We start from the raw sequence: 26044 nt of genomic DNA, 5'->3' as shown, positions 1-26044 counted from the left end.
GTGGGGGAGGTAAACCTACTAATTTTCATCCAGACAGGCCAGACTTGCCCATTTTAAGAAGCCATCTGCTTTGAATTTGAGGAGTTGATAGGCATTAGACTGAGTGTGTACTACTGCCCATCTTGTGATTACAGGCTAATACATTTGATCCAGGTTCTCTACCTTGTGAGTACCAGGATCATTGATAAACATATAATCTTAGGATAACTCTTCATATGATATGATATGAATTCTGAAATGAGTCTATAAGTTAACATATCTTAACATAACAATTAACATATGAATCATATCATAAGCCTATAATGTATTAGTATTGATATGATATAACATATTTAAAAGGGGTAGTGAATGGGTACATGTAATATGAGTGTCCAATATCTGTGTGATATGAGTAGTCATAGAATGGCAATGATAGTATACCAGTATGACAAATGGATACTAACATGTTGGGTTTTTTTTTTCATTAGAAAGAGCTCTACCCAAGATCAGCTGAGGATGCGCTTCTTGCAGCGCACAGTGTCTGTAACTTTTATTAGGTAGGTTGATTAGAGATGAGCACAGCAAAGTACTGATTAGTCTGAGTGGAACCACATTTGCAGAATTAAATAGGAAAAGGTACATTTGGTGGGAAAATCCTTATCTTCTTTATGACAAATTATAGGAATTCCTTACTCACACAGTCTAACAGCTACAGGTCATGCTGTAATTTCTAGATGTTTTTTTCTGCATTTTTAATCATAGGAAGAAAATACTCACATAGTAGGTAGCTGACATGTACATAAACATGAATTGATATAAAAAATGTAAATTAGGTCCTAATTTGAAATATCCACTACACTATCATACATGAAACATTGTATGTAGGAATGGTCATGGTACTTTTGCAAATTTGGCTTAAAAGTATCATTGGGGAACATGCCAATGACATATTACCATGATATATCATTTGTGCTACAAAAATACTTATTTGCATAATTGATATCCAGCTATCATATGACCTTAGGCTTTGAAGTAAATGTTTTTCTTAATGATATCTTTAGACAATTGATAACCATGATATAGGGAGGTTAGGTCAAGGTGAAATGAAATATGTCTTATGCTTATTAGGACCCAATTTCCAAATTAAATGCTGATAAGGACTACTACGTCATATCAGAGGTGACAGTATATTTGGGACAGGTGCATACAACAGAATGTTCATTATGCTAATGTTAACCTCATTTGCATACTTAATAGAGAAACTTCATATTTATGTTGTGGTCAATGGTAGGGATTTTCTAATAGACACGTAAGAAAGTTTAGGAAAGAATGGAATGTGGGTTCTGTTTATGGTTACCTATCAAGTTAATGCAGAAACGCTCTATTGCTTTCTTGTTAATGGTGGGAACTTCAAACTGGAAATACAAGAAGCTTGGCAAAGTGCCAATTAAAAGAAATGTGTCTTGCTCTACTTGTCCTTATCTGCATACTTCTTTTATTACTGGGAGGAAATATCCTGCATTATGTTGAAAATGTTGCTTTTATAGTTGACATTATATTATCACAGATGATAAGTAAAGTATTTCAGATATAAAAGCCTACTATTATTCAATGTCAACGAAGACTCTTGAATTATATTTAATTTTCATACTGTGAAATATTATGTTTTATACAGGTGATGTTCTGCTGTGGATCTAATGAGGGTGACAGCTGTGTTTACTTAGTCATATCATTTGGGGTGATTAGAATTACTATATATCATTTATATTAATATTATACTGTACAAAATATCATTTCACATTTAGCCACAGCAAGCAAATCTTATGGATGGTATGCAAAATGAAAAAATAATGACATAGTCAAACAAGATGGATGAAAAAAAACAAGATGGCTAAATTTTCAAAATAGACACCATAAATGTTGTAACACGATTTGAAGTGACAAAACGTGGTATCACAACTACCATGGCATTCATTCCTGTATAAAGAAGTGAACTAAAAGTGATACTAGTGTGGTACACTGGTGCCACTTGCCAAGCTGGCAACTACAGTCATGGCTTCCATATTGGTTCTACTTTTACAACTATCCAACAAGTTTCACTTCTGCAACTATAGTCATGTCTACCTGCCTAGTGTCACTTCTATAGTATAATAAGGCTTTAGTACAACACTGTATGTTTGCCCATTTTGGTCTATCTGACCATCCCCAATGACTGGCAAAGAGGAAACAAATTCTTACATTTTTCTGAAATCAGGCAAAAACTAATGGGGGCAATGATGTCATCCATAAAATCTAATAGCTATGGCCTTATTGGAATAATATGTATATTATCATTATGGCCCCCAAAAATGGTCAGGTGTGTGGCAGCAGATTCCAGAGATATTGTTTGATTACTATTCAAGTCTTGTCTCCATGTTGCCATTCATTTGTAACACATTAGACATATTTCTTCAATAAAGTGTGGCTTACATTAAACATATCATATGACCCTTTGCATACTTCATATTCTACAATAGCAAGGGTAATTCAGTACTTTAGATGAAGAAAGGACAGAAGAAAATGTGACCCTTTCAGTTTCTTATTACTGACATACTAGTATTACATCATTTCATCCTTCTATGTATAATTCAGATAGTGAGTGAGTGAGCGAAAGTAATTAAATGCATGTATGTCCAACCAATACCTTACATGACCTGTTGACAAGACATCCAATATGAGTATAAAATGTAACCAAACTGTAGCAAGGAACTGTAACCAAAGACTGTAGGATTAACCCCGGTGATGATGTAGGTCATGGGAACGGCAGGACAAACTTCGGCATCTCTCAAAGTTTTATTTAAATATTTCAAAGTGAAAAAACTACAGATCTCTTGATATTTTGTCACAGAATTGTGCGTATAACAGAGGTACATGTAGTTTCAGGTTTATCAAAGTCGGTACCCTTGATAAAACTGGGATTGACAACTTGGCTAAAGAGCAGAACTTTCGCTTTGATTGAGTCTTCGAATTATAATTTACAGGTCAAACAATTAGTAGTATCCTAGGCACGAATCATAAGAAAACGGGTTAAAATTCAGACGGCTGCCCTATGATCACGATCTTTTCTCCAAGCAGAGATATTGGGGCAGGAGACGCAAAATCGCGGCCGCCACTAGCTATAGCCCCTGTACCGAAATCTCTGTATGGAGAATATGACGAGTTCCGCGGCACGCACATACTGTAGTGCGTTCTTTTCTGGAATATATGACCGCTCCTAGTGACATGGACTCGCGCGGATTGGGGGCAAATGCGTGTCGCATCGAGAATCTATAGTAAATCATATACCGAAAGAAAGTAGACTTTTTGCTCTTTCTTATACGCTAAATTTCCTGTTGGTTTGAAATCTACACCAAGGTGAAAACAACAGGGGAAATAACACGAAAATCGCCTGTTTTCGAGACGCAATGATTACGGGAAAGCGATAAAACAGCGGTTCAAAAAACTATAGGAGTAACAAATGAAGCTGAAATATTGTAAATGACTTGAAATTAAGACGGTAAGTGGTTATATACTCCAGCGGCAAGCTTTTCTGTAACGCGTGTTGACGCCCGGAGTCATGGAACGGACTACTTTCTCTCGCGGAAGGAAAACAAAACTGCCTCGAACTCTCGACGTGGCATGGCGGCTGAATATGTACAAACCTGATGTGTTACGCAGTTTCTTCACTCCTTTGACGTTATTCAAATTGCGACAAAAGCGGCCTGCTGGCCGATTTGAGCTTCTCATTAAAAACCCTCAAACACCCGAGTGGGGTCCGTTTGGACCCCAGGCCTATATTTTGATGTGCCATTTGAAAATTTTGCATCGGAACAAAAATCCCTTCCGTGACTTTGTTCATAAACCTCTTCTCCAACTTCTCCTATTTTTTTTCGGAGATCGAAATGATTTTGTAAAAGTTATAAAGGGAAGTCTGAGGTATGTCCGACTGGGGTCCAAACGGACCCCAGAAATATGTGGATTTTTCAACATACAGAAGTGTTTGGCTGTCTTTGATATGTCCCCCAGCAAGCATAATTGCTTCAATATCATGCAGTTTGCCAAGTAAACTCATCCCTAGGAATCAGGTTATGAGGTCATCCGAGGTCATGACCTTTTTATGACCTCTGAGGGCAAAGGTCAACCACATGTCCACCTCTGCAGGCCTTGCCTCTTAGGTAAGTTATCTCTTTCAATCCATGATAATTCTCTGCCTTTGTAAACCATCCTTTGAATATAACATTAGTACAATGAAGCTAGATATGTGCTGATAACACGTACTTGAAAATTTCATGTTTTATTCAAGTTTGGAGTATATTTTTTTTATCCTATATATGCAGTGTCGAAGCATACTGTGGGGAGGGGGGCACTGCCTTAGCTCCGGTATATTTGTGCTGGGCTTTACAAATGTTTACAATAACCGAACCGAGACAAGTCTATTTTACACATCCCCACATATTGTCACTTCTAAGAATGGCATCTTAACATTTGACAGGTACGCCATGGCCACCAGAGAGAGACTAGCCAGATATACGGCTGCAGAGGCCTTGCGTCAAATACTCAACGCCCAAAGTGACGATGAGAACAGTTCAGTTGATGAGGATGAGTCCGATTTAGACGTCGAAGACCACCTGTCAGATGCGTCAGACCATTCTGACACAGAATCTGTTCAGGAAGAAGACCACCCCAGGGAAGAGATCCGTCAAGAGGCGGATAGAGGTCTGGGAAGGGCTCGCGGAAGAGGTCGTGGACGAGCCAGAGGTCTTGGAGCTAGAGGACGTGGACGAGCTCGTGGAGCCAGAGGACGTGGAAGAGGGAGAGGCCGAGCACCAATAAACAACCCGGCAGTAAATCAGGATGCAGGGAATGAGAATCCAGTAGTTGACAGGCCCTACCAAGGAAAAAACGGAACAGTATGGGACCAAAACCCCCCTCCTCTCGGCAGGCGCCGAAATCAGGACATAATAAGAAATCCGCCAGGTATAACTAATGCTGCTAGGTGCGTGGACATCCAGTCAGCATTTTCCCTCTTTGTGACACCTGCTATGATTGATCTTATTGTACAGCAAACCAACAGAGAGGCGAGACGAAAACACAGAGAGTGGAATGACAATCAGGAGAATGAAAGACAAGAAGAGTGGTGCCGAGTTGATGGAACAGAGATAAGGGCAGTGATTGGATTATGCATCATAGCAGGTTTATACCAGAGTAACCATGAGCCTCAGGCTTCTCTCTGGTCTACAGCTGATGGCAAACCAGTCTTCCCTGCAACTATGACCAGGGAAAGATTCAGAAACATTTTGAAGTACATGCGCTTTGACGACAGGGAGACCCGTGCTGAACGGCGAGCTACTGACAAACTTGCGGCGTTTAGGGACATTTGGGAGATGTTCATAGCACAGTTACCAAAGTACTACATCCCTGGCACAGATCTCTGTGTTGATGAGCAACTTGTAGCTTTCAGGGGAAGATGCGCATTCAGGCAGTACATACCATCCAAACCAGCTAAATATGGACTGAAAATATGGTGGAACTGCGATGCGACAACATGTTACCCCTTGAAAGGAGAAGTGTACCTAGGGAGACAACCAGGGGAACAGCGAGAGATAGGCCAAGGGGCAAGAGTGGTAAAAGAGCTGACATATCTTTGGCGCAGAACAGGGAGAAACGTCACAGCAGACAACTTCTTCACTTCTATCCCACTAGCTGAAGATCTCTTGGAGGATGGACTTACATATGTTGGGACAATAAGGTCTAACAAACCACATATTCCAGAAGTGATGAAGGCTGCAAACCACAAAGAAGTGAATAGCTCCATGTTTGGCTTCCAGGACCAACTGACTCTCACATCATATGTACCTTCCAAAGGCAAAGCTGTCCTTGTTCTGTCAAGCATGCACCATGACGCAAACATCATAGGCGAGCAACAAAAGCCAGAGATTATCATGCACTACAATGCCACAAAGAGTGGTGTAGACAATCTGGATCATCTAGCGACAATGCACACATGCAGGCGCAAGATAAACAGATGGCCAATGGTGCTGTTTTTCAATCTCTTGGATGTGGCAGGAATTGCTTCTCTGATTGTCTTCCTTGGAAACTTCCCAGACTGGAACTTGTCTGCATGCAGCCGGAGGCGCCGCCTCTTCTTGAGGGAACTTGGGTACAACTTAGTAATGCCTCATGTCCAAAGAAGGGCACAGAGCCCATATCTCATGCCTGCAACTAGAGAATCAATGGCTCGCATTGGTGTAAGATCTGTCCGACGAGCAGAGGAGCCAGCAGCAGCTGCTGCACAAGAAGGGCGCAAGAGATGCGAGTTATGCCCACGCAGCTCTGATCGGAAAGTCAGACGTGCTTGTGCAGGATGCGGAAGAACAGTTTGCGCAGAACACAGCTACAAGCAATACGTATGTGGTGATTGCTTGTAGCTTTGTTCTACAAACATCGTCTTCTTGCACTTTGCACTTAGCACAGGTAGAAGCAATTGTAGTGTTGCCTGATAGAGAAGAAGCAGATATTCACGTGGTCAGGTTACCCATCACAATGTCCAATGAATTCTGTACAATGACATTCTTATATTTATATGTCTTATTTTATCTGCATACTTGCTTTTTCATGCTAACCTCCATTTTTATCAGTGTAAATACAGTAATGCCACTTTTGTTTCTAAAGAAGTAGCTACAGTCACTTTGTATATTATTAGAATTACGATCATCGGTACCAGTCTGTATGTGCTCAGCTAATTATAACTGTGATAGCATAGCATAATCAGCTCTTGTATACTTTACAATCAACTTATATTCTAAGATTCCTTATTCAATAACTAGTTTTTGATACTTGTTTCATAATAGGTAACATATAAGTATGTTTAGACATGTCAGGGACGAAATTTGTGGGAAAAAACGCAAAATTGTTAGCAAAAAAATGTGGTCCTCCTCCACATATTTGCATAAATTATGATAATTAGCTGAAATTATTCACACCTAAACAAGCCAAAATTTTTCATACACAACAAGGACACTATTGTTTTTGAAGAAGTAGACACAAATCAGTTTATATACTAGGATTTAGATCATGGGTACCAGTCTGTATGTGCTCAGCCATTCCTAAATGTGTTAGCATAATCACCTCATATATCTATATTTATATTCCTTACTTTTAACTTATATTCAAACATTCCTTGTTCAATAACTAACATTTGATACCTATTTCATAATAGCAACATATGAATATTTTTGTAGACATGTAAAGGACGAAATATATGAAATAAAGGTAAAATTTGTTGTTAAAAATGGGGTCCTCCTTCACTTATTTGCATAAATTATGATAATGAGCCAAATATATTCATGTTTCAACATGCCAAAATATTTCTCTCACTATGACGAAGCAATGTATATGCAAAGATTACCCAAACAATGCAAATTAGATGCATTTATTAACGAATCAAAATGGGGTCCATTTGGACCCCACTCGGTCATTTTAGTCGCAAAAAAAGGTCGGGTGCTTGAGGGTTAATTAATAAAAACAAACTACAATGTGCACCATGGGCACATAGACCGAAGGCTGATATCGTGACCACATACATACATACACAATACGAAAATGTAACAAATATCAATAGAACAAAATAGTTGATATATTTAAAATCAATTGCAGCTGGAACGTATGTATCATAATAAGCTAAGAATGTAAGACTAGGCAGTGGCATAGCAGGAAGTGAATCGTTTAGCAGTTGTCACTTGCTGTAGTTTACTCTTGATAACAAGGTCACGGTCAGGAGAACCTTGGAGCAGTAAAGAAGAGGTAAGACGTTGAATGAGGCATTCAACAATGGAACATTCTTTACTCATGTGGAACAGACAGTAACTAGAGGGCACAATCTCAAGCTACAGGTCCCACTGGCAAGGGCTACGGTGAAAAGTCAAACTTTTAGTGTCAGAACTGGAACTCTTTGCCAGATACAGTATTTACAGCTGATAGCGTTAACCAGTTCAAGTCTAGACTAGATAAATACTAGCAGAGTCGCATGTCAAATGAAGAGCGAAGATCAGGACACAACATGCGGATTCCTTCTTTCTTGTATGCGGAATCAATGTATTTAAATCAATGTCCTGTGTTTGACTTACTGTGTACTGTATTGTAATTTGAGACATTGTCTTAGTTCATCTAAATTTTGTTAAAATTACGCCACGATTGGAAATCCTCACATGACCTGCTAAGACAAGGAAAAAACGCTCAAAAAGAGTTTTTTTGTAGTACAACATAATGGCCAACACATGGAATGGTTTGAAATTGTAAAAGCAATAGATTTTTCCCATTGTATATGAACTATTCAGAATAGAAGCCTGGCTCTTGCTGGCCATGTAGCACGTCGTGAGGAGATGGCCGCCAAAGTTCTCCTCGGGACCGAACCTGACACTTAAGAAAGTTTTGGAAGAGAAGGTTGGTTTAAAGGACTACAACTTGCTAGCCGCCATGCTAGATAGAGATGTATGGTCGGACATCGTTAATAGCACCTCATATGAGGAAGACCTGAACTGATGACCTTAAGCAATATTTAAGTTACCTTTTAATCACTCGTGAATTGTATGTATATTGTATGGTTTGTATATATCTGTATATGTTTCTCTGTGTCAAGTTTGTTGATATGGACCACAGGAAGAGTAGCTACGTATACAATGTATTTGCATATTGTTAAGCTAATTGTAGATCTTAAAAAAAGTCAAAGTCAAATTAGTATTATCAGACGGCAGAAATCAACATCAAACCAAATGCTTTGCTGGCACTTCCTTTATTTCGAAAGCGCTGCAAAATATAAAACAGTTGATTTTAACACAAATGACAATGGGGGGGGGGCTATGCCTAGATACTGAAACTATTCCTGTCTCCACTCTTTACTAATGGTTGGTCCCTGACAGAAAGAACAAATCCTGCTTATAATTAAGACCGGTCAATATCATTACATCCAGTCTATTTCCTCCACCGGCTTGCGGCGTGCCTCATGCCAGTATCTCACGTCTGAGAGGGTTTCCCATCAAAATGTTTTTTCATATGTTTTCTTAGATGGGACCTATCGGCTGTCCTGTGCCCGCACTCACCACACATGTACGGTTCCTCACCGGTATGTTTTACCATGATGTGCCGTTCTAAACAAGCTTTCTCTGCGGCAGAATAGTCGCACAGATCACAGCCGTATGGTTTTTCACCTGTGTGGGTTCTCATGTGTCGGGCTAGTATGGTCTTAGTTGTCGTTCCATACCCGCACTCCTCACACCTGTACGGTCTCGCACTGGTGTGTTTTCTCACGACGTGTTCGTCTAAATGGTCTTTGTTTGCTGCAGAATAGTCACACTGATCACACTTGTAGGGTTTTTCACCTGTGTGGATTCTGATGTGTCGAGATAAGTGGGACCTGTCGGCCGTTCTGTACCCGCAGTCCTCACACATGAAGGGTTTTTCACCAGTGTGTTTTCTTTTATGTAGAATAAGAGCAGATCTAAATGCCGTCTTATGTCCGCACTCTTCACACATGTATGGCTTTTCCGTTGTATGTTTTGTAACGACGTGCCGATCTAACTCGTCTTGCCTTGCAGCACAATAGTCGCACTGGTCACATTTGTAGGGTTTGAAGTGTTTTCTCACATGTAGGGCTAGGTGAGACTTGTTGGCTGTTCTATAGTCGCAGTTCTCACACATGTAGGGTTTCTCACCAGTGTGTTTCATCATGACGTGCTGGTCCAACTGGTCTTTCAGTGCTGCTGAATAGTCGCACTCATCACACTTGTAAGTATGTGTTCTCTCATGCCGGGATATGTTGGACTTTTTGGCCGCCCTATATCCACACTCCCCACACTGGTAGGGTTTTCTATCGGGGTGTTTTGCCCTGATGTGTCTGTTTAAGTCGCCTTTTCGTGAATCGGAAAAGTCACACTGGTCACACTTGTAGGGCTTTTCTCTTGTGTGAGTTGTCATATGTTTGGAAAAGTGGCACTTTTTAGCTGTTCTGTACCCACACTTGTCGCACATGTAAGTTTTGTCAACACTGTGTTCGCGATCGGCTACCAGAGCACTGTCCAAATGGCCCACAGAATAGTCATTCTGGACCACTTTTTGAGCCGCAGAATAGTCGTGCTGTTTAACCTCGTAAGACATTTGTTCTGTATCGGTTCTTTTATGTAGGGCTAAGTTACATTTTCGAGCTGTCCTGGAACCACATACCTCACACATGTAGGGTTTCTCACCGGTGTGTTTGACCACATTGCCTCTGCTTTCCTGTACGTGTGAGGTTGATGTGTTGTCAGGTTGGGGAAAGTTCACATCACACGTTTCCTGTTGCAGGTCCAGGTCTGTTGTCTGGGTCTCCCTGCTGGCACTCCCCTTTCCAGGATGCCCAACAGTCATACCCTGGACAGGGATAATCATAGTCTGGACTGGGATAGGTGACCAAGGTACAAAAAATAGTGTACCTCCCATATTGCCTATGCTCGTCTGTGCCTGTGAGGTTGATGTGTTGTCAGGTTGGGTAAAGTTCATATTAGACGTTTCCTGCTGCAGGTCCATGTCTGTTGTATGGGTCTCCATGCTCTCCTTCCCAGGGATTTCTACACAGTCCGTCTCCTTCCCAGAATGGTCCATGCCTTTCCCAAGATGCCCAGCACACAGTTCATCAATAGAAAGCTCACAGCTGGACTCTTCCATTTCTGCTTTAATATCGCACGTTTCCTCGTCATTTGGGACGGCCCTTTCCTCGCCCTGCCGCCTGCTGTCACTCTCCTTCCCAGGGTGTTCGGTGCGGTCAGTCTCCTTCCCAGGATGTCCAGTTTTGTCCATCTCCTTCCCAGGATCTTCATCACACCGTTCTCCACCGAAACGTTCAAGACTGGAATCTTCTATTTCTACAGGGTGCGGTATAAATAGTAAAACAACATATTACAAATTATCTTATCTGACAAGGTATAACACTTATTTAATGATTAGTCATTAGGTATGAATAGTGAAATAACGTAATAATCATTTTACCTGGCAAGGTATAACACTATCATTTAAAAATAAAAAATTAATGATAAGACATACCGAATATAAACTGACCTCCCTGAGAAAACCATAAATTAGATAGAACATGGAAGAGGTGAGTTTACAGTGTCTCTCCTCTCCACCCACAAGGGGATTATTCAACTTCCCGGCTGCACTACTAGTTACTTATCAGTGTGTTACCAAGGAGCTTATATTGGAGACAAACTGTTTCTCTAAATTAAATTTCCCTCACGCAAAAGACACGCACTGATCAAATTTTTGAAAAAGAAAATTCACTTGTAAGGGTTCTCATTTCTTTTGATAAGTCGGATTTCGTTGCTAAACTGTATACGCTCACGTCACATGTACGATTTCTTACCTGTGTGTATTGATAGATGTTGATCCAAAGAAGATTTCTGTGCGGCACACTTGTAGGATTTTTCTCCTGCATGGGTTCTCATATGTCGAGACAAGGCAGATTTATGAGCTGTCCTGTACCCACACTCACCACACATGTAGGGTTTTTCACCGGTGTGTTTTGACAGATGCTGGTCCAAATTTGACTTTTGGGCAGCAGAATAGTCACACTGGTCACACTTGTAGGGTTTCTCTCCTGTATGAGTTCTCATATGTAGGATTAAATGGAACTTTCGAGCTGCCCTGTATCCACACTCCCCACACATGTAGGGTTTCTCACCAGTGTGCTTTGTTTGATGACTGGCCAAAGCGGATTTGTCTGCTGTAGAATAGTCACACTGGTCACACTTGTAGGTTTTTTGTCTTGTATGTGTTCTCATATGTTGGGATAAGCTGGACTTGTAAGCTGTCCTGTGCCCACACTCTCCACACATGTAGTGTTTCTCACCGGTGTGTTTTTTCAAATGTTGGACTAAATGCGATTCCCGTCGTACGGAATAGTCGCACTGGTCACACTTGTAGGGGATTTGCCTTGCACGGGTTCTCATGTGTTGGGTTAAGTTGGACTTGTGCACTGTCATATACCTATATTCCGCACACATGTCGGGTTTCTCACCAGTGTGTTTTGCTTGGTGTTGGTTCATATTCAATTTCTGTGCCGCAGAATAGTCGCACTGGTCACTCTTGTAGGGCTTCTCCGCTGTGTGGGTTCGCATATGTAGGTATAAACTAGGCCCATGGGCCGTGCTGTACCCACACTCCCCACACATGAAAGGTTTCTCACCGGTATCCAACCACCGGTGTTCACCCACATGTATTCCAGTAATGCCTATGGTCTCCTGTGCCTGTGAGGGTAGTTTGTTGTCAGGTTGGGGAAAGTTCACATCACATGTTTCCTGCTGCAGGCCCATGTCTGTTGTCTGGGTCTCCCTTCTGTCTCTCTTCTTCCTAAGGTTTCCATGAAGTTCCAAGTCCTTCCCAGGATGTTCTCTTATACTAACAAATCCACAACTGGACTCAATTTCTGCTTTTACACCGCACGTTTCGTCGTCCTGAACGACTTCTTTCTCGTCCTGCTGCCGTCCCGTGTCTGTTGTCTGTTTCCAACTGTTGTAAGTCTCGCTCCGAGCATACCCAGTTAGTTTGGTTTCATTGTGGTAGTTGTGGGTTTTGTGGTCTTCGCTGTACGTTTCCTGGCACAGCACGTTCTCTTGTTCATCCTGTTCCCATCCAGTGTCTCCTGTAGGCTCCTCTTTGATGTGCGTCTCGTTCGCAGTTTGTTCTGCGTGAAGGTCTTCAACAGGTGGCACACATGTTAACTCCGCCATCTCTAAAATGATGATGAAATATGAGTAAAAAAGATTAATTCATGTACGTCTTTTGCAAACCAGGTTCAGACTTAACACAACAAATTCTTCTGTCCAATTTGGACCTGTTTAAGCTCCTCAGTTGTGTTTCCAGTGGTTTACCAATGCAGATTCTTGACAAAGTCATAATTATGTAATTATACGTTATTTGGATATAGGATTGAATTGAACGGTGCACACCCCAGTTTATTTGGGGTCTCAAATCGAGGCTGCGCACCCTCAAGTCGAGAGGCCGTCTCTTCAAGAAAATAAATCTAAAGCAGAAAAGCCGTATATGGGAATGAAGGTTATTACTTCAGCTTTAAGAACAGCCGGGTTTCAGTTTCTTCACTCTCTCCACTTTTCGTAATTCTGGGGGGAGAAAAGTTTTTTTCACGTAAAAAAGTATGCAAAAAAAGGGGGATTTTGGCGTGGAAATAAACCCATCACCTATAGTTTAGTCATGAAAATGACTGATATTGTCGGAAAGAGAATACACCTTGGATTAATCAGGCTTAAAATAAAGAAAATCGTAACACTGAGATTTTTACAATAACCAGACGCGCGAGGCATAGCAACACGGCTCACAGAACGCATATGGACGGTGAATCTGGGTCAACGGGCGAATCACTTCCAACGCGTAGAAATACAAGGAAGTGATCCTCGGGCCCAAAACCAGTTTGCACCAAAAACACATCACTTCTTACGCTTTTTAGCCATGCCAGTATTAAATGACACTTCGCAGCAGATTATGAGAAATTTGAGCTCAAACATAGTCCCTCGAGACCCTTTCGTCACATTTTTCTCGCGCACTATCTTGGACCCCTGTCGCGGAAGAATTGGTGTGTGCACCGTGTACTCCATAGCTGCTCAAGTGAGAGGTGAACAGCTTTTATTCACAGTATACAGATGACCACAGGGAAAAAAATCGTATTACGGTGTTTGTACGACTACATACTACCAAGGAGATTTTATCAAAGCTAGGTCTTATCAAGGTTTGATAAAACCTCCTTGATCCTACTAACCCATTAAGAGCAAAGTCATCGTCAATTGATCTATCATTGATACTTAATCATAACATCAAAAACTTTTGTTCGTGATTTCTGTACCATTTGGGTACTCACCACAACCCAACTGTAGGGTGGCGGACAGGGAGTAGCATCCTGCCCTTGAGGAGCTGGACTCTCGCTCACTCAAACAAGCAGAAATTCAAATTACAAAACCAAGCGACCACCTCCTCCACACACAGAGTACCCTTACCCCAGAGCCTTCAATTTAATGAAGTTGACAAGTAACCGGAAGAAGACGAAGAAGAAGATTTCTAACCGTACTCTGAAGGTACAAATCGATATTTATATTTGGCAGCCGTTACAGAGAGAACTTAATTGCACGACAATTGCACACGGTACAATGTATGGCAACTATTACACAAAGTACGGGATAGAAACATATTAGTAACATAAGCTGCCATAAACTTCATATTGAAACAGGAAGACATACTTGCACCCCTCTGGAACAAAGACTATGCAAATATTGCAATTTAGATAGAATAGAGTACGAACGTCATTTTGTAGTAGAGTGTAGATTGTATACCGTAGAGAGAAATTAACTGTATAAGGTTATATAAAACCAATTTCCTTATTTCATACACCTAAGTTCTGTAGAAAAATTCCACATTCCTAATGCAACTAGACAAACCATCGACCATAACACATATCTGCTCTTTTACCTCCACTATAACAGAAAAGCAAGGAGAAGTTGAATTTATCCAGCAATAGCCTCATTTTGTATCTGTGAACTTAACTTAACTCTTCAACATGTCTTGCTGTGACCTGTAGTTAATAGCCTGGTGTGGCAAAAATGTGCAATAAAGGTCTTTATTCATTCATTCAATAAGGGCTAACATAATTCTTTGATATGGTATTACAATGGAGTGGGCTAATCATTACATAACTTATTGCTTTCAATGAACAACAAACAAACAAACAAACCCAAGCCCGCCGCCCACCCCCCGGCAAGCAACCGATCGCAATCACACCTCTATAATTCTAGTTTACCACTGAACAAACACCACCTATGCATATTTATCGGTATTCACATGCCTTACCTGTAGGTCTATGGTGGTTAGCGGTCTCTGCTGCTTCTGTAATTACGTAAAAATCGCGTAAGTTTGGAGGAGATGAGTGCAAAAGACGACGACGTAAAACAAAAATGGCGGATGCTAGCTAACTGACGGGGCTAAGGTCAGAGGTCACAAACCTGATTACTTAACAAATGGGTCAAATTAAAGTTTGCTGCATAACGCTCTATTCTCGTAGTTTTGAGGCTACCAAGGCTTGTTTTTGCATTGCCGCGCCAGCGGCAATGCCTTATGCCAGCTTTCTTCCATGGTTCCATGGTTGGACGGACCTTTTAACCCAGCCCTTCCAAAGCCCCTTCCAAAGGCCCTTCTTTCCTTGCCGAGTTTCATGGCTTAGTTAGACAATGGTACATTCCAGGCGAGTATTAAAACGCTCTTCTAGACGCATGTTACTGTATGTGGTCCAGCGTAATAAATCTACGCTTTAACTCACCATGTTTATATAAAGATATATCACAAATTGCATCAGAAGGAACTTATTTTGTAATGAAAAATAATGCATATTCATTGTGGGTCAAAAAGTTTTACAAAACCTGTTTAATGTGCCAATAATTCATGTGACATAAATTATGATAATGAGGTAAATTTCCAATAACCCCTTTTGCTGCATTTCCTACTGAAGAAGCTAGGTGTCGCTCTCAGCAATTCAGTCATAAAATACACGGCAATGCACAGCTTTTCTTAAAAGATTTCTTGTTTACCTTGCCGGGCTAAGGCCCGATCTTTACATGTTTCAATGGTTCAATGGTTCAATCAATGGTTCAATGTTAACCCAGCCCCTCCAAAGGCCCTTCAAAAGGCCCTTTTCTCTTTGCCCAATTTTATGGCTTAGTTAGACAAGGGTACATTGCAGGCCAGTATTAAAACTGTATTTTAGACGTATGTGGTCCAGCGTAAATAAATCTACGCTTTAACCCATGTTTATCATAAAGATATATCAAAAATTGCATCAGAAGGAATTTATTTTGTAATAAAGAATAATGCATACTCATTGTGGGTCAAAAAGTTTTACAATACCCGTTTATTGTGCCAATAATTTATCTGACATAGATTATGTTAATGAGGTAAATTTCCCTACACTTGGGGATTTTTGCTGCATTTCATACTGAAGTTGCTAGGTGTCGCTCTTTGTACATTGTAACAACATGAAACAAAAAAAATAGCCGCAAACTTCGGGACTAGTAGCCAGGTAAGTACATTTTAAAGACATTTGTGACTATGAATGTCCTTGATAGAGTTTGTATTGTGTGAAAAATAGATTTGAGACTGGATTGGCAGCTGGAGAAGTCACTAAAGCTTTCCCGTACAGGAATTGAGGTGGGAGGGGGGCGACATGTGGTTGTCTCTGATTATTTTGATGTGATCCTCATGTTAACTGATGAACACTGGTGAAGCGCCGAGGTACCTTTTCCTGACGAAATCCCTACTACCCGGCAAGGTACAGCCTTTTTAAAGCACTTGTTTTAAATATTTTCTTCATTATATATATAGAAAAAAACTCACCAATAGACTTGAGTCTGATTAATTTGTGGGGCAATGGGACATTTACGCAACGTTTACTTCTGATGGGCCTTCACCTTTGACATATTACCCAGGATTCTTGTCGCCCGCACATGAGTAGTGAACTCTGCAAAAGACCTTATGCAAAACCAAGCAATTTTGTTGCGCTCAAGTTTACACAAACAAATTGCATGGAATCTCCGTCGCAGTAAATCGTGCGATGTATGTTACCATCGCCTTAAGCTTTCCACATTTTCTTAGGTTGTGATGTGAGGCTTCCACTTCTAGGCCCAATCAGCAGGCAATAGCAACAAAATCGGCTGATATACGCAGGAGTTTTAGAATTCCCTAGGCCTTGGACCAAAAGAACGCAACGATTGGATATAAACAATAAACACAATATGCAACACTGCTAAACTAATATATAATGCATTCAGAATCAAAATACAATATTTAATTTACACTCCTTTATTTTGAATCATCTTTACCAAACAGCACCAAGTTCTCAAACTAATAATACAGAATAAACGCAGAATACAAGTACATGGAATACTAAGTACATGTAGACAATACGCAATATGCTAATTGTAAGCTACGTATATATTATACTGCGAGATGTTGCAAAAAGTTATTCTTTCGAAAAAAGTAAACTAAAACAAATAAAACATCAGTGCCGAACACATTTAGATACCTCCGTGACATCTACAATTTCTACAAGAAAATCTTCTTACCATTCAATTACCATTCACGTTAAGGTTTGAAGGCAAAACGTTGTATGCTGTATATTTGTTCCACCCGTAGATGTTGGTTCTTTGGTACGTCTTGTCAAATTTTCGACAGGTGAGATTTTCTTGCAGCAGAGTAGTTACAAAGCTGTTTTTTTTTCTCCTGTTTGGGTGTTAATATATCGGGCTAAATTAGACCGTGGAATAGTCGCGTTGGTCAAACTTACAGGTTTTTTTTCTCCTGTATGAGTCCTCATGTATTTATGGGTCCGCCGGTGCAATGGCCGAATGGGTAGAGTGTTCGCCTTGCATTCGGTAGGCCGCGAGTTCGATCCCTGACCGCTAGTCACACCAAATACTTTAAAAATGGTACATGCTGCTTTCTCTGCTGAGCACTTAGCATTCAGGAAAGAGTATGTACACACCACTACGAGCGGACTAGCCCCCTGCTGTAGTGATTGCACAAAGTTGTGTGGCCCGGGGCTACTGTAACAGAGATGGTCCACTATGCACCATCAGGCGAGGAAAGGACTTTGGCTTTTTGACTTTTGATGAGTCTTCATGTGCACAGTAAAGGAATACGATCAAGATGTCCTGAACCCGCACTTCTCACACATGTATGGTTTCTCACCAGTGTGTTTTGTCCGATGCCTTCTAAATGTGGACTTGTCTGCGGCGGAAAAGTCACACTGGTCACATTTATAGGGTTTTTCTCCTCAGTATGTGTCCTCATATGTCGTGATAAGACAGACTTTTCAGCTGCCCTGTACCCACACTCCCCACACATGTAGGGTTTCTCACCAGTGTGTTTCATTAGATGTCGGTCCAAACTACATTTCAGTCCAGCAGAATAGTTGCATGGGTCACACTTAAAGGGCTTTTCCCCTGAATGCGTTCTCATATGTTTGGATAAGTTAGACGTCGTAGCTGTCCTGCACCCACACAATACACACATGTAGATCGAGTTTCTCACCAGTGTGTGTTCCTAGATGTTTGTCCAAATCGTATTTCTGTATTGCAGAATAGTCTTGTCGCACTTGTAGGGTTTCTCCCCCGAATGGGTTCTCATGTGTCGGAATAAGGTTATTCTATAAGCTGTCCTGTACCCACACTCGTCACACATGAAAGGCATCTCACCAGTGTGTTTCATTACATGTTTGTCCAACTGGCGTTTCTGTGCAGCAGAATAGTCACACTGATCACACTTGAAGGGTTTTCCCCCCGAATGCTTTCTCATATGTACGGATAAGAAAGACCTAGTGTGTGTTCTGTACCCACACTCTTTACACATAAAGGGTTTGTCATCAGTGTGGTTTGCTACATGTTTTTTTCAAATCACATTTCCGTGCGGACGAAAAGTCACAGTAGTCACACTTGTAGGGTTTTTCTCCTGTGTGGGTTCTCATGTGTCGAGCTAAAGTTGGTCTATAAAGTGTCCTGTACCCGCACACGTCACACACGTAGTGCCCTCCGTCTGTATGTTTCTTTAGATGTTTGCACAAAGCAGATTTCACAGCAGCAGAGTAGTCACACTGGTCACACTTGTACGGGTTTTCTCCTGTGTGGGTTGTCATATGTCGGGATAAATATGACTTTTAAAAAAGCTGTCCTGTACCCACACTCCCCACACATGTAGGGACTCTCACTATGTTTTGCTGCTATATGCTGGTCTAAGTTGCCTTTCTGTGCAGCGGAAAAGTCACACTGCCCACATTTATAGGGCCTGTCTCCTGTATGGGTTCCCATGTGCACAGATAAGCGGGATTTTTTACCTGTCCTGTACCCACACTCCCCACACATGTAGGGCTTTTCACCCGACGTGTGTTTCATCAGATGTCGGTCCAAATTGCATTTCTGTGTAGTAGAATAGTCACACTCCCCATAAGTGTAGGTTTTTTTGCCCATATATTTAACCACATGCATTTGCACATTGCCTTTGCTCTCCTGTAACTCTGAGGTTGATGTGTTGTCAGGTTGGATAAAATTCACATCACACGTTTCCTGCTGCAGGCCAATGTCTGCTGTCTGGGTCTCCGTTCTGTCACTCCCCTTCGCAGGGTGTTTAGTACAGTCCATTTCTTTCACAGGATATTCGGGTTGGACCATCTCCAACCCAGGATGTCCAGGATAGATCATCTCCTCCCCAGAATGGCCAATAGAATATTCACAGCTGGAATCTTCCATATCTGCTAGAAGTGTGACGCATAATAAACATTAGTTTCTTTTTTACCTTCAAACTTCAACTTTCTTAACTTTCTACCTACAATCCCTGTTCTCATGTGTTCAGGTAAAAAAAACTTCTTTAAAAAGTGGAAAGAAAACAAAGTGCTCGTAACAAACATAATCTTTGGAAAATGTTGGTCTTCTAAATCCCTCCAATGATTGTAAACGTCCATTATCACTCCATACCTCACACCCTCGTGTTGGGAAGATTAGCCTTATGGGACTTTGCAGCTTGTAAAATTGTTGTGCAATAAAATTATTATCGTTATTTAGTGATGCAATGCAATGGAAGATTGCTAAATTACTTTAAAAAATAAAGTTTTTCACATGAAACTTCATTCTGAACCCGATCCATATGAAACCATATACAGTAGAAGCCAGTTACTTGCACAACGGATTAACGCACACTTCTGTTAACTGCACGGAATCTCCAAATCCCAAACCGGTGCGGCCCACCTAGATAGCTTCGCATTATTGCACCAGCCGGATAATTGCACGAAATTTACTGGCAAATAGTCCGTGCATTTAAGCGGCTTCTGCTGTACCTGCAAAGAAGAACGATGCCGAATCTGAGGCTAGCTTTTGTCGTCTGGAAGCAAGGAAGGGACTCCCAAACCTGGAACAGCATATATCAGTCTGTTACAAAAGACTTTGAAAAGAATACAATCTGCCTCTTACGAACGATTGTATGGTACTTTAGCCATCCAGTCATACACAGAATACGTCCGTTAGATTCTAGTGCTTTCTTCGTGTTAGACAACATCTAGACTAGTACAGTCAATTTGTCGACGATGGTTGACCAATATTTGTGCAATTATCCGGCATTGGTGACTTTTCGTCGTGCAGATAAGCGAAGTCACTAACAATGGAGTGAATGGGAGTCGGGTTGAGCTTTGGGGATTTCATGCAATTGACCGAAGTGTGTGTTTATTCGACGTGCAATTAACTGACTTGCACTATATTACTATGCTGGGCAAGGAAAGTATACATGGATCTACACTCCCGTGGCTTCCCTAGCAGAACACAGTATTTACCAGGGCCCCCAGGGTCTATTACGTACTTGGACCAACGTTACGTATTTAAGACTGGTAGAAGTCTTGGGTGACAAATATTCAAGTGCAAGTGACCCCGTATAGGGATGACACCCCAATTTCTCCAGCAATCCATGTAATTCAATGGGAGAGTTGAGGAAAAAAAATATGCAATTATCTCAAGACTTAAAAGTTCCAGCCATACAAACGTACCCTCAAATGAAAGCCCGCCTCATTTGCGAGAATTTCTATACGGCTAGTCTTTACCCCCTAATCAGAGCCCTTGGATTGGCCCGTTTGGGTAAAGGGATCATTTTAGTTGTCCCGAGCATGTAAATGAGTACTAAGTTGTCCCGAGAATATTAAAGAGATGCATGCAAATACCAGGTCAGCGCAGTTCGTCCTCGTTCCTACCAAGACGAGAGCTATTTGCACGGGTTTCTTGGAACTGTGGCTGACTTACAGAAGGATGGGGTACTGCAGGATGTCGTCATTGAAGTCGAGGGCCGGCGGTTTCCCTACCATCGGCTTGTTCTGTCCGCGGCCAGCCCCTACTTCAGGGCCATGTTTACAAGTGACATGGCGGAAAGTCGACAGAAGACGGTTGTTTTACAGGTAGGATTGGCGTGGCCTGTATTTAGAATAGAGTAAAGCGGGTAACTTTTGGAAGTGTTATGTATTACAGGCCAAATCCATTCTTTACCCATTTCATGACCCTCGCCATGCCCCCCTCCCCACTTACTGGCCTCTTTGGTATTAAGGGGTTAAAAGTCAACTTTGCGAGCCACATATTGTTATCATGAGCATGTATTTTCAAATGATAAAAATTGTGTTGTGCTTACGGTTATTAGGAACATATAACTAAATATGAAAGTAGTGTAGATTTTTTGTAGATAAAATAAAAGAACGGGATAAAAAGTTGACCCTCAAAATGTATAATGTTATCCTGACAATGAGATTGTTATATATGGTAAATGTTTGAACATTGTTATGTTATATTGTATTGCAGGGTTTGGGTGCAGACATTTTTGGCGAGATCCTGAGTTACATCTACTCGGGATGCCTCCATGTGTCCATCAACAAAGTGCAGCCCCTGTACCAGACAGCCGACCTCCTCCAACTGGACTATGTGAGAGACACATGCGGCAGCTACATTTACATGAACGTGGAGCGCTCCACCTGTGTGGACCTGTACAGGTTCGCTGATGTCTACTCTGCTGACATTGTCCGGAAAGCTTGTCTACAGGAGATTGCCAGACACTTTCTTGAGGTTAGTGTTTATATTGGAATAGCATAACATCATGCCATCACAGATTGGATGTCCTTAGGACTGCAGGACTAGATGCACATAGGGGTCGAGGAGGAAGAGATGCTGATCCATCGCAAACAATGGGAGAACCATGATGATGAGGTCTGCAGGAGAGAAACTGTTAATCTTCTTGTGATTTGTATGTAATGCCAGGGTGCCAGAGTGGGGCAGCGCAAGACAGGACGGATGAAGCAGTTGCAGTGATCAGGTCTTCCATGAGTAACTTAGATTGTCGAAGTAGGCAGAGAATATACAGTCTTTGTCTTTCTTTCTTTGCTACATCCATAAGTTCCCCACGCTAGGTCTGTGGCACTCCTTGGCACTTGGCGACAGTTACAACATTCAGCTTGTGTCCATGGATGGTGGGATAGAGTCGCATAGGTGGTATACGGCTAAAACAGGCATGAATTGCCATACGTGTAACAGGGCTCATTTTTATTCTGTTGTTATCTGACCATGATGACAGTTCATTCTGTAGCTGGGATGTTTGGTAGAGAAGTCTTGATTCAATGGCGTGAAGGTCATAGACCCCAGATGGGGGATTGTATGCTATTCTCCAAGCAGAGGTTGAGTCACAGAGATATAGCAGTAGTCTGCATATTTACCGGCTCAAGAGGAGTGAGCCAGTAAAAATCCCAACTACTGCTATATCTCTGCGACTCAACCTCTACTTGGAGAATAATTGTATGCTATCTGTTAAGGGGTAAGTCCTGGTCTTCCACCCTCCCCTCCCGGCCCAAGCAGATGTTCATCGCTGATGTGTGGTTACGAGGTTGAAAGCCTTGCTGTAGTCTTTAAATTGAACTTCAAAATATTTCGCATCCTTTTTGATGTGCAGGACGTCCAAATTGTAATATAACCAACTGATGTAATTGTAAAAGATTGATAAGCTGTAACCAATTGCTGCCGTGTCATGTACCCACATAGCTGGTGTGTTGGCCATGCAGGTACAGATACAGAGCATTTGGTTCCTTTTTTGGGTAGTTTATACTAAATGCCATATGTAAATCATAGGATCTTAATGTCCAAACAAGATTAAGTTACAAACTTAATGTTGTATGTATATGCACATCCTCAGATTCTTGTACATCAGAACAGTATTAAGGCACACATTTCTGCAGCATCTTGGTACATGACATATGCTCTCTACCTCCAAAGTTTGCCGGCAGTGAGGAGTTGTGCAGCCTGAGTGTGGATCAGCTGACTGAGATCATCAGCCATGATGAGCTAGGTGTTACAGAGGAGATAACAGTGTGGGAGGCTGTGGTGAGATGGGTGCAGCACAGCCGGGAGGACAGTTGGGTGTCAGTGATCATTTGTCTAATCTGTCACTAATTGTATGTATACAAAAACTTGACTCTGTTGCAGACAGTATTAGCCTTTACATTCTGCCAGATTGGCCCCATGGTTCAACTTCCATTTTTTTCAGTTATGTAATAAAAAAAAATTGCCCTACCATTTGCCCTACAGACTACACCACGTACCCAGTATCCTCCCTCACATCCGCTTCAACCTGCTGACCTCAGACGACAAGACGGCCATCTTGGAACACCCTCTGATCAAGGGGGGTCCTGGGAGTTCTAAGGCAATCAAGAACGTGGTCAAGAAGAATTCCAACATGAAGAGGAGATCTGGAATGGAGACAGTGGAAATGGCTCTGCTTTTCACTGAAAGGTGTGAAAATAAACACAGGCATATTCTCCCGTATCAATAAGTGTATGCAAAAAGTATATTTTCTTTGATCTCATGGGTAACAAGTAATCTCCAAGCAGATCTTGCGTGGCATAAGACAGTATCATAAGCTGGGGAAGGAGTTTAGCCGTCAGAGGAGTAAATTGGCTGCATTAGGTAACAAGTGAAATTTTGCTCACCCCTCCCCGAGAGAGATATGGCACATATGGCTCCTTTTCATTGATGAAAGTTGATGCATGCATTGATTTTTCTTTGTCTTGCAAATGGCTGCATATAAAATAATAAAGTAAATGGCATACTGGATCTTGTCTGTCCTATTTTTGGTTGTAGTGCATACCCAAAAATTGCCTTACATGTGGATGGCATAACACACCATATTTGTACTGAATAGAAGAAGTTGCATGTCCGGACAGGTGTAATTTTACTTATGTACTCACACCGGGATAGATCATCTTCTGTTTTTAATACGTGAGTAGGGAATGTGCTTGTGGCGTGTCTTTGCTCAAACACAGAACTTCCGTGCCGTACCGGACTCCGTCAGTGGAAGTGTTTAGGTATTCAAATTTTCACCTGAGTGGAGTGAAGAAATTATAATGTTAAGTGCTTTTCCTAAGGATATAGCATAGCAACATTTCAGGGTTTGAACTCAAAGCCCCAGTTTCCAAGTCAACAACCACATGGCCCCCACTACACTGTTACTCTTTGCATGCAACTTAACATGTGTTTAATACTTACATGTCCATGTATTATGGCCTTCACAGAGGAGACGAGATGCTGTGGATGGACCCGGGGAAAGGGACGTACATCAGATGTCATAACGACATACATCCAATTACAGGAGCAGTTACCAGTGATAACGACATCTACATTCTGGGACTTGAGACTTATGATTCACGCAAAAAGTATGCCCTCTTCAAATACAACCATTCGGGGAACAAGTGGGAACAAAAGTCTTCACTACGATGGTATGACCCGGACACTGACGACCTATTTGAGTTCCTTATTGATGTCGATGGACAACTATTTTACCTCATTGTGACATTCTCAATGATAGAGTTGAAGAAGTACAACCAGTACACAAACACGTGGCACAACTGTTCCACACCTCAGCTTGACGAGCGGTTTGAGTGGTGTGTGGCAGTGTCCTGCAATCGGCGCATTTATCTCTTCACACACGCTCTATTCACACAAACAGAAGTAATGAGTTACAACCCAAGGGCAGACCAGTGGTGCAGGAAACCCAAGTCAGACCACATTCTTGATTTCCAGAACGCTGTTGCCATGGGAACAAAGATCTTCTGTACAGATTCAGACTTCGAACAGACAATAGTGTACGACACCAAGACAAACAAGTGGTTTGGGCTTCCGGGATGGCTGAAGTCGCCGCTGAGCACAAATAAGGAAATCGAAAACATCACTCTCTTTGCACTCCAAAACAAGCTGCATGCAGTTGTAGATCATTCTATAAACTCGAGTTCAGATGGGATCATAAGAGTCCAGCAGGTGTTTCTGTATGACAGGTATGAAGGTGTTTGGAAGGAGTTGTCTGTCCTGCCCGAAGGACCTTGGTCTACATATAATCCGATGGTCCCAGTGGCTCGCATGTGCCTACCGTATCTGAATGCCCAAAGCCATGCCACTTATTGTCACTTTTTTTCAGCTAATTTGCGATACTGCAAATATGCCTCCTTTATATGACTACTGTACAACCGCCAATTCGAAACACATAAAAATCCAAGCTACAACCGTGAAAAGATATGCAAATTTAATGTAATTTAAAGTAAACGCTCAGGGGTGTCTGCCTCCATTACGTTCACCAAGGCCTTGGCCATCTCTCACATTGCAGAGGCTGACTTGTGAAGACTATATGTACTCAGCAGTCGAAGAAGGTACAATGTTTTATCAGTAGTTACTTTGTTGTTAGAGGTTACTTACTATGTTGTTAGGGAAAAGGCAACAACGCCATTTACTTAAGTCTAAGTGATGTTCATTGTTCTTTAATTTTGTTTTAGATGTAGTTTTTCTAGTTCACATACATGTATTTTCATCTCTTATTGATTCTTATACATGTACCAGTAAATATTTCTGGTATTCTTCAATGGGCTATCTTCCTTCCCTGTGAGTTACAGCGATAGTGGATGTCTACTGTGCCATTTGGTGAAATTATAAGATTATAAAGATTTTAGTGAACGCAGACGATCTGGTGACTTCTTGACAATATTTTTATTGACTCAACCCTACTTCTACATTTCGCTGCGCTCACTCGGTGGTTGTATTCGGTGGTTATAGCAAAGGACTTTGGCAAGACATAGCAAAGGCGTTCTGACACCATATACACGTGGGGCGGGTCATTAACCCTTAATTGTATCACGCTAAAATAGATTTGAACCCTTGGAGACCCTCACTAACCAGTGGGATATATACCAGACAATTGTGAAAGCTCTGTCTTGTGGTTATATCTTCAAAATCAAACCTACACTCAAGATAACTCACGAAAAACATAACTTAGCAGTTCAGGTATCGTTTATGTACAGTTGATGATAAGCATCTCTCAAGAGAGAACTGTTACTGCTACATTATGTGGATAATCAGTATATCACTAGCCACCTTTTGACCCTTGGGTCATGCCATCATTATCAAGATGGCCGCCG

At 41.5% G+C, this 26044-nt stretch overlaps 4 protein-coding genes across 4 annotated transcripts; 2 read left to right on the top strand and 2 right to left on the bottom strand.

Moving 5' to 3' along the window:
* The first annotated feature begins 3775 nt into the window (after positions 1-3775).
* On the top strand, positions 3776-7289 carry LOC118404850 (piggyBac transposable element-derived protein 4-like). Its single transcript, XM_035804231.1, has 2 exons — positions 3776-4172; positions 4490-7289. The coding sequence occupies exon 2, from the start codon at positions 4497-4499 to the stop codon at positions 6423-6425; it is 1929 nt and encodes a 642-aa protein (XP_035660124.1). The 5' UTR covers positions 3776-4172; positions 4490-4496; the 3' UTR covers positions 6426-7289.
* A 1516-nt stretch (positions 7290-8805) lies between these two features.
* Positions 8806-14997, bottom strand: LOC118404062 (zinc finger protein 135-like). The gene is made up of 3 exons (XM_035803014.1): positions 14881-14997; positions 11390-12757; positions 8806-10892 (listed from the first exon to the last, which is right to left on the bottom strand). The coding sequence occupies exons 2-3, from the start codon at positions 12753-12755 to the stop codon at positions 9010-9012; spliced, it is 3249 nt and encodes a 1082-aa protein (XP_035658907.1). The 5' UTR covers positions 12756-12757; positions 14881-14997; the 3' UTR covers positions 8806-9009.
* Positions 14998-18123: 3126 nt separating this feature from the next.
* LOC118405062 (zinc finger protein 525-like) lies at positions 18124-19043 on the bottom strand. The gene is made up of 3 exons (XM_035804464.1): positions 18758-19043; positions 18488-18612; positions 18124-18312 (listed from the first exon to the last, which is right to left on the bottom strand). The coding sequence occupies exons 1-3, from the start codon at positions 19041-19043 to the stop codon at positions 18124-18126; spliced, it is 600 nt and encodes a 199-aa protein (XP_035660357.1).
* A 2008-nt stretch (positions 19044-21051) lies between these two features.
* Positions 21052-25091, top strand: LOC118405061. The gene is made up of 3 exons (XM_035804463.1): positions 21052-21662; positions 23172-23375; positions 24155-25091. Exons 1-3 carry the CDS (start codon positions 21598-21600, stop codon positions 25089-25091), a joined length of 1206 nt encoding a protein of 401 aa, XP_035660356.1. The 5' UTR covers positions 21052-21597.
* Positions 25092-26044: the final 953 nt, after the last annotated feature.

The sequence above is a fragment of the Branchiostoma floridae genome, chromosome 17 (genome assembly GCF_000003815.2).
Source record: "Branchiostoma floridae strain S238N-H82 chromosome 17, Bfl_VNyyK, whole genome shotgun sequence".
NCBI classification, from domain to species: domain Eukaryota; kingdom Metazoa; phylum Chordata; class Leptocardii; order Amphioxiformes; family Branchiostomatidae; genus Branchiostoma; species Branchiostoma floridae.
Note: the sequence above shows the minus strand (reverse complement) of the source record. Positions and strands in the feature narration are given on the sequence as shown.

Bases quoted from the DNA above. Each gene is read 5' to 3' on its own strand.
- LOC118404850 (XM_035804231.1), top strand. From the start codon at position 4,497: ATGGCCACCAGAGAGAGACTAGCCAGATATACGGCTGCAGAGGCCTTG.
- LOC118404062 (XM_035803014.1), bottom strand. From the start codon at position 12,755: ATGGCGGAGTTAACATGTGTGCCACCTGTTGAAGACCTTCACGCAGAA. The intron at 10,893-11,389 runs GTAAGAAATCGT...CGCACCCTGTAG, and splicing joins ACATCTATCAATACACACAG to AAATAGAAGATTCCAGTCTT.
- LOC118405062 (XM_035804464.1), bottom strand. From the start codon at position 19,043: ATGGGCAAAAAAACCTACACTTATGGGGAGTGTGACTATTCTACTACA. The intron at 18,613-18,757 runs GTGGGTACAGGA...AGAAACATACAG, and splicing joins TCCCTACATGTGTGGGGAGT to ACGGAGGGCACTACGTGTGT. The intron at 18,313-18,487 runs GCACGGAAATGT...TCTGCTGCACAG, and splicing joins ACTACTGTGACTTTTCGTCC to AAACGCCAGTTGGACAAACA.
- LOC118405061 (XM_035804463.1), top strand. From the start codon at position 21,598: ATGTCTACTCTGCTGACATTGTCCGGAAAGCTTGTCTACAGGAGATTG. The intron at 21,663-23,171 runs GTTAGTGTTTAT...TTTGCCCTACAG, and splicing joins TTGCCAGACACTTTCTTGAG to ACTACACCACGTACCCAGTA. The intron at 23,376-24,154 runs GTGTGAAAATAA...TGGCCTTCACAG, and splicing joins GCTCTGCTTTTCACTGAAAG to AGGAGACGAGATGCTGTGGA.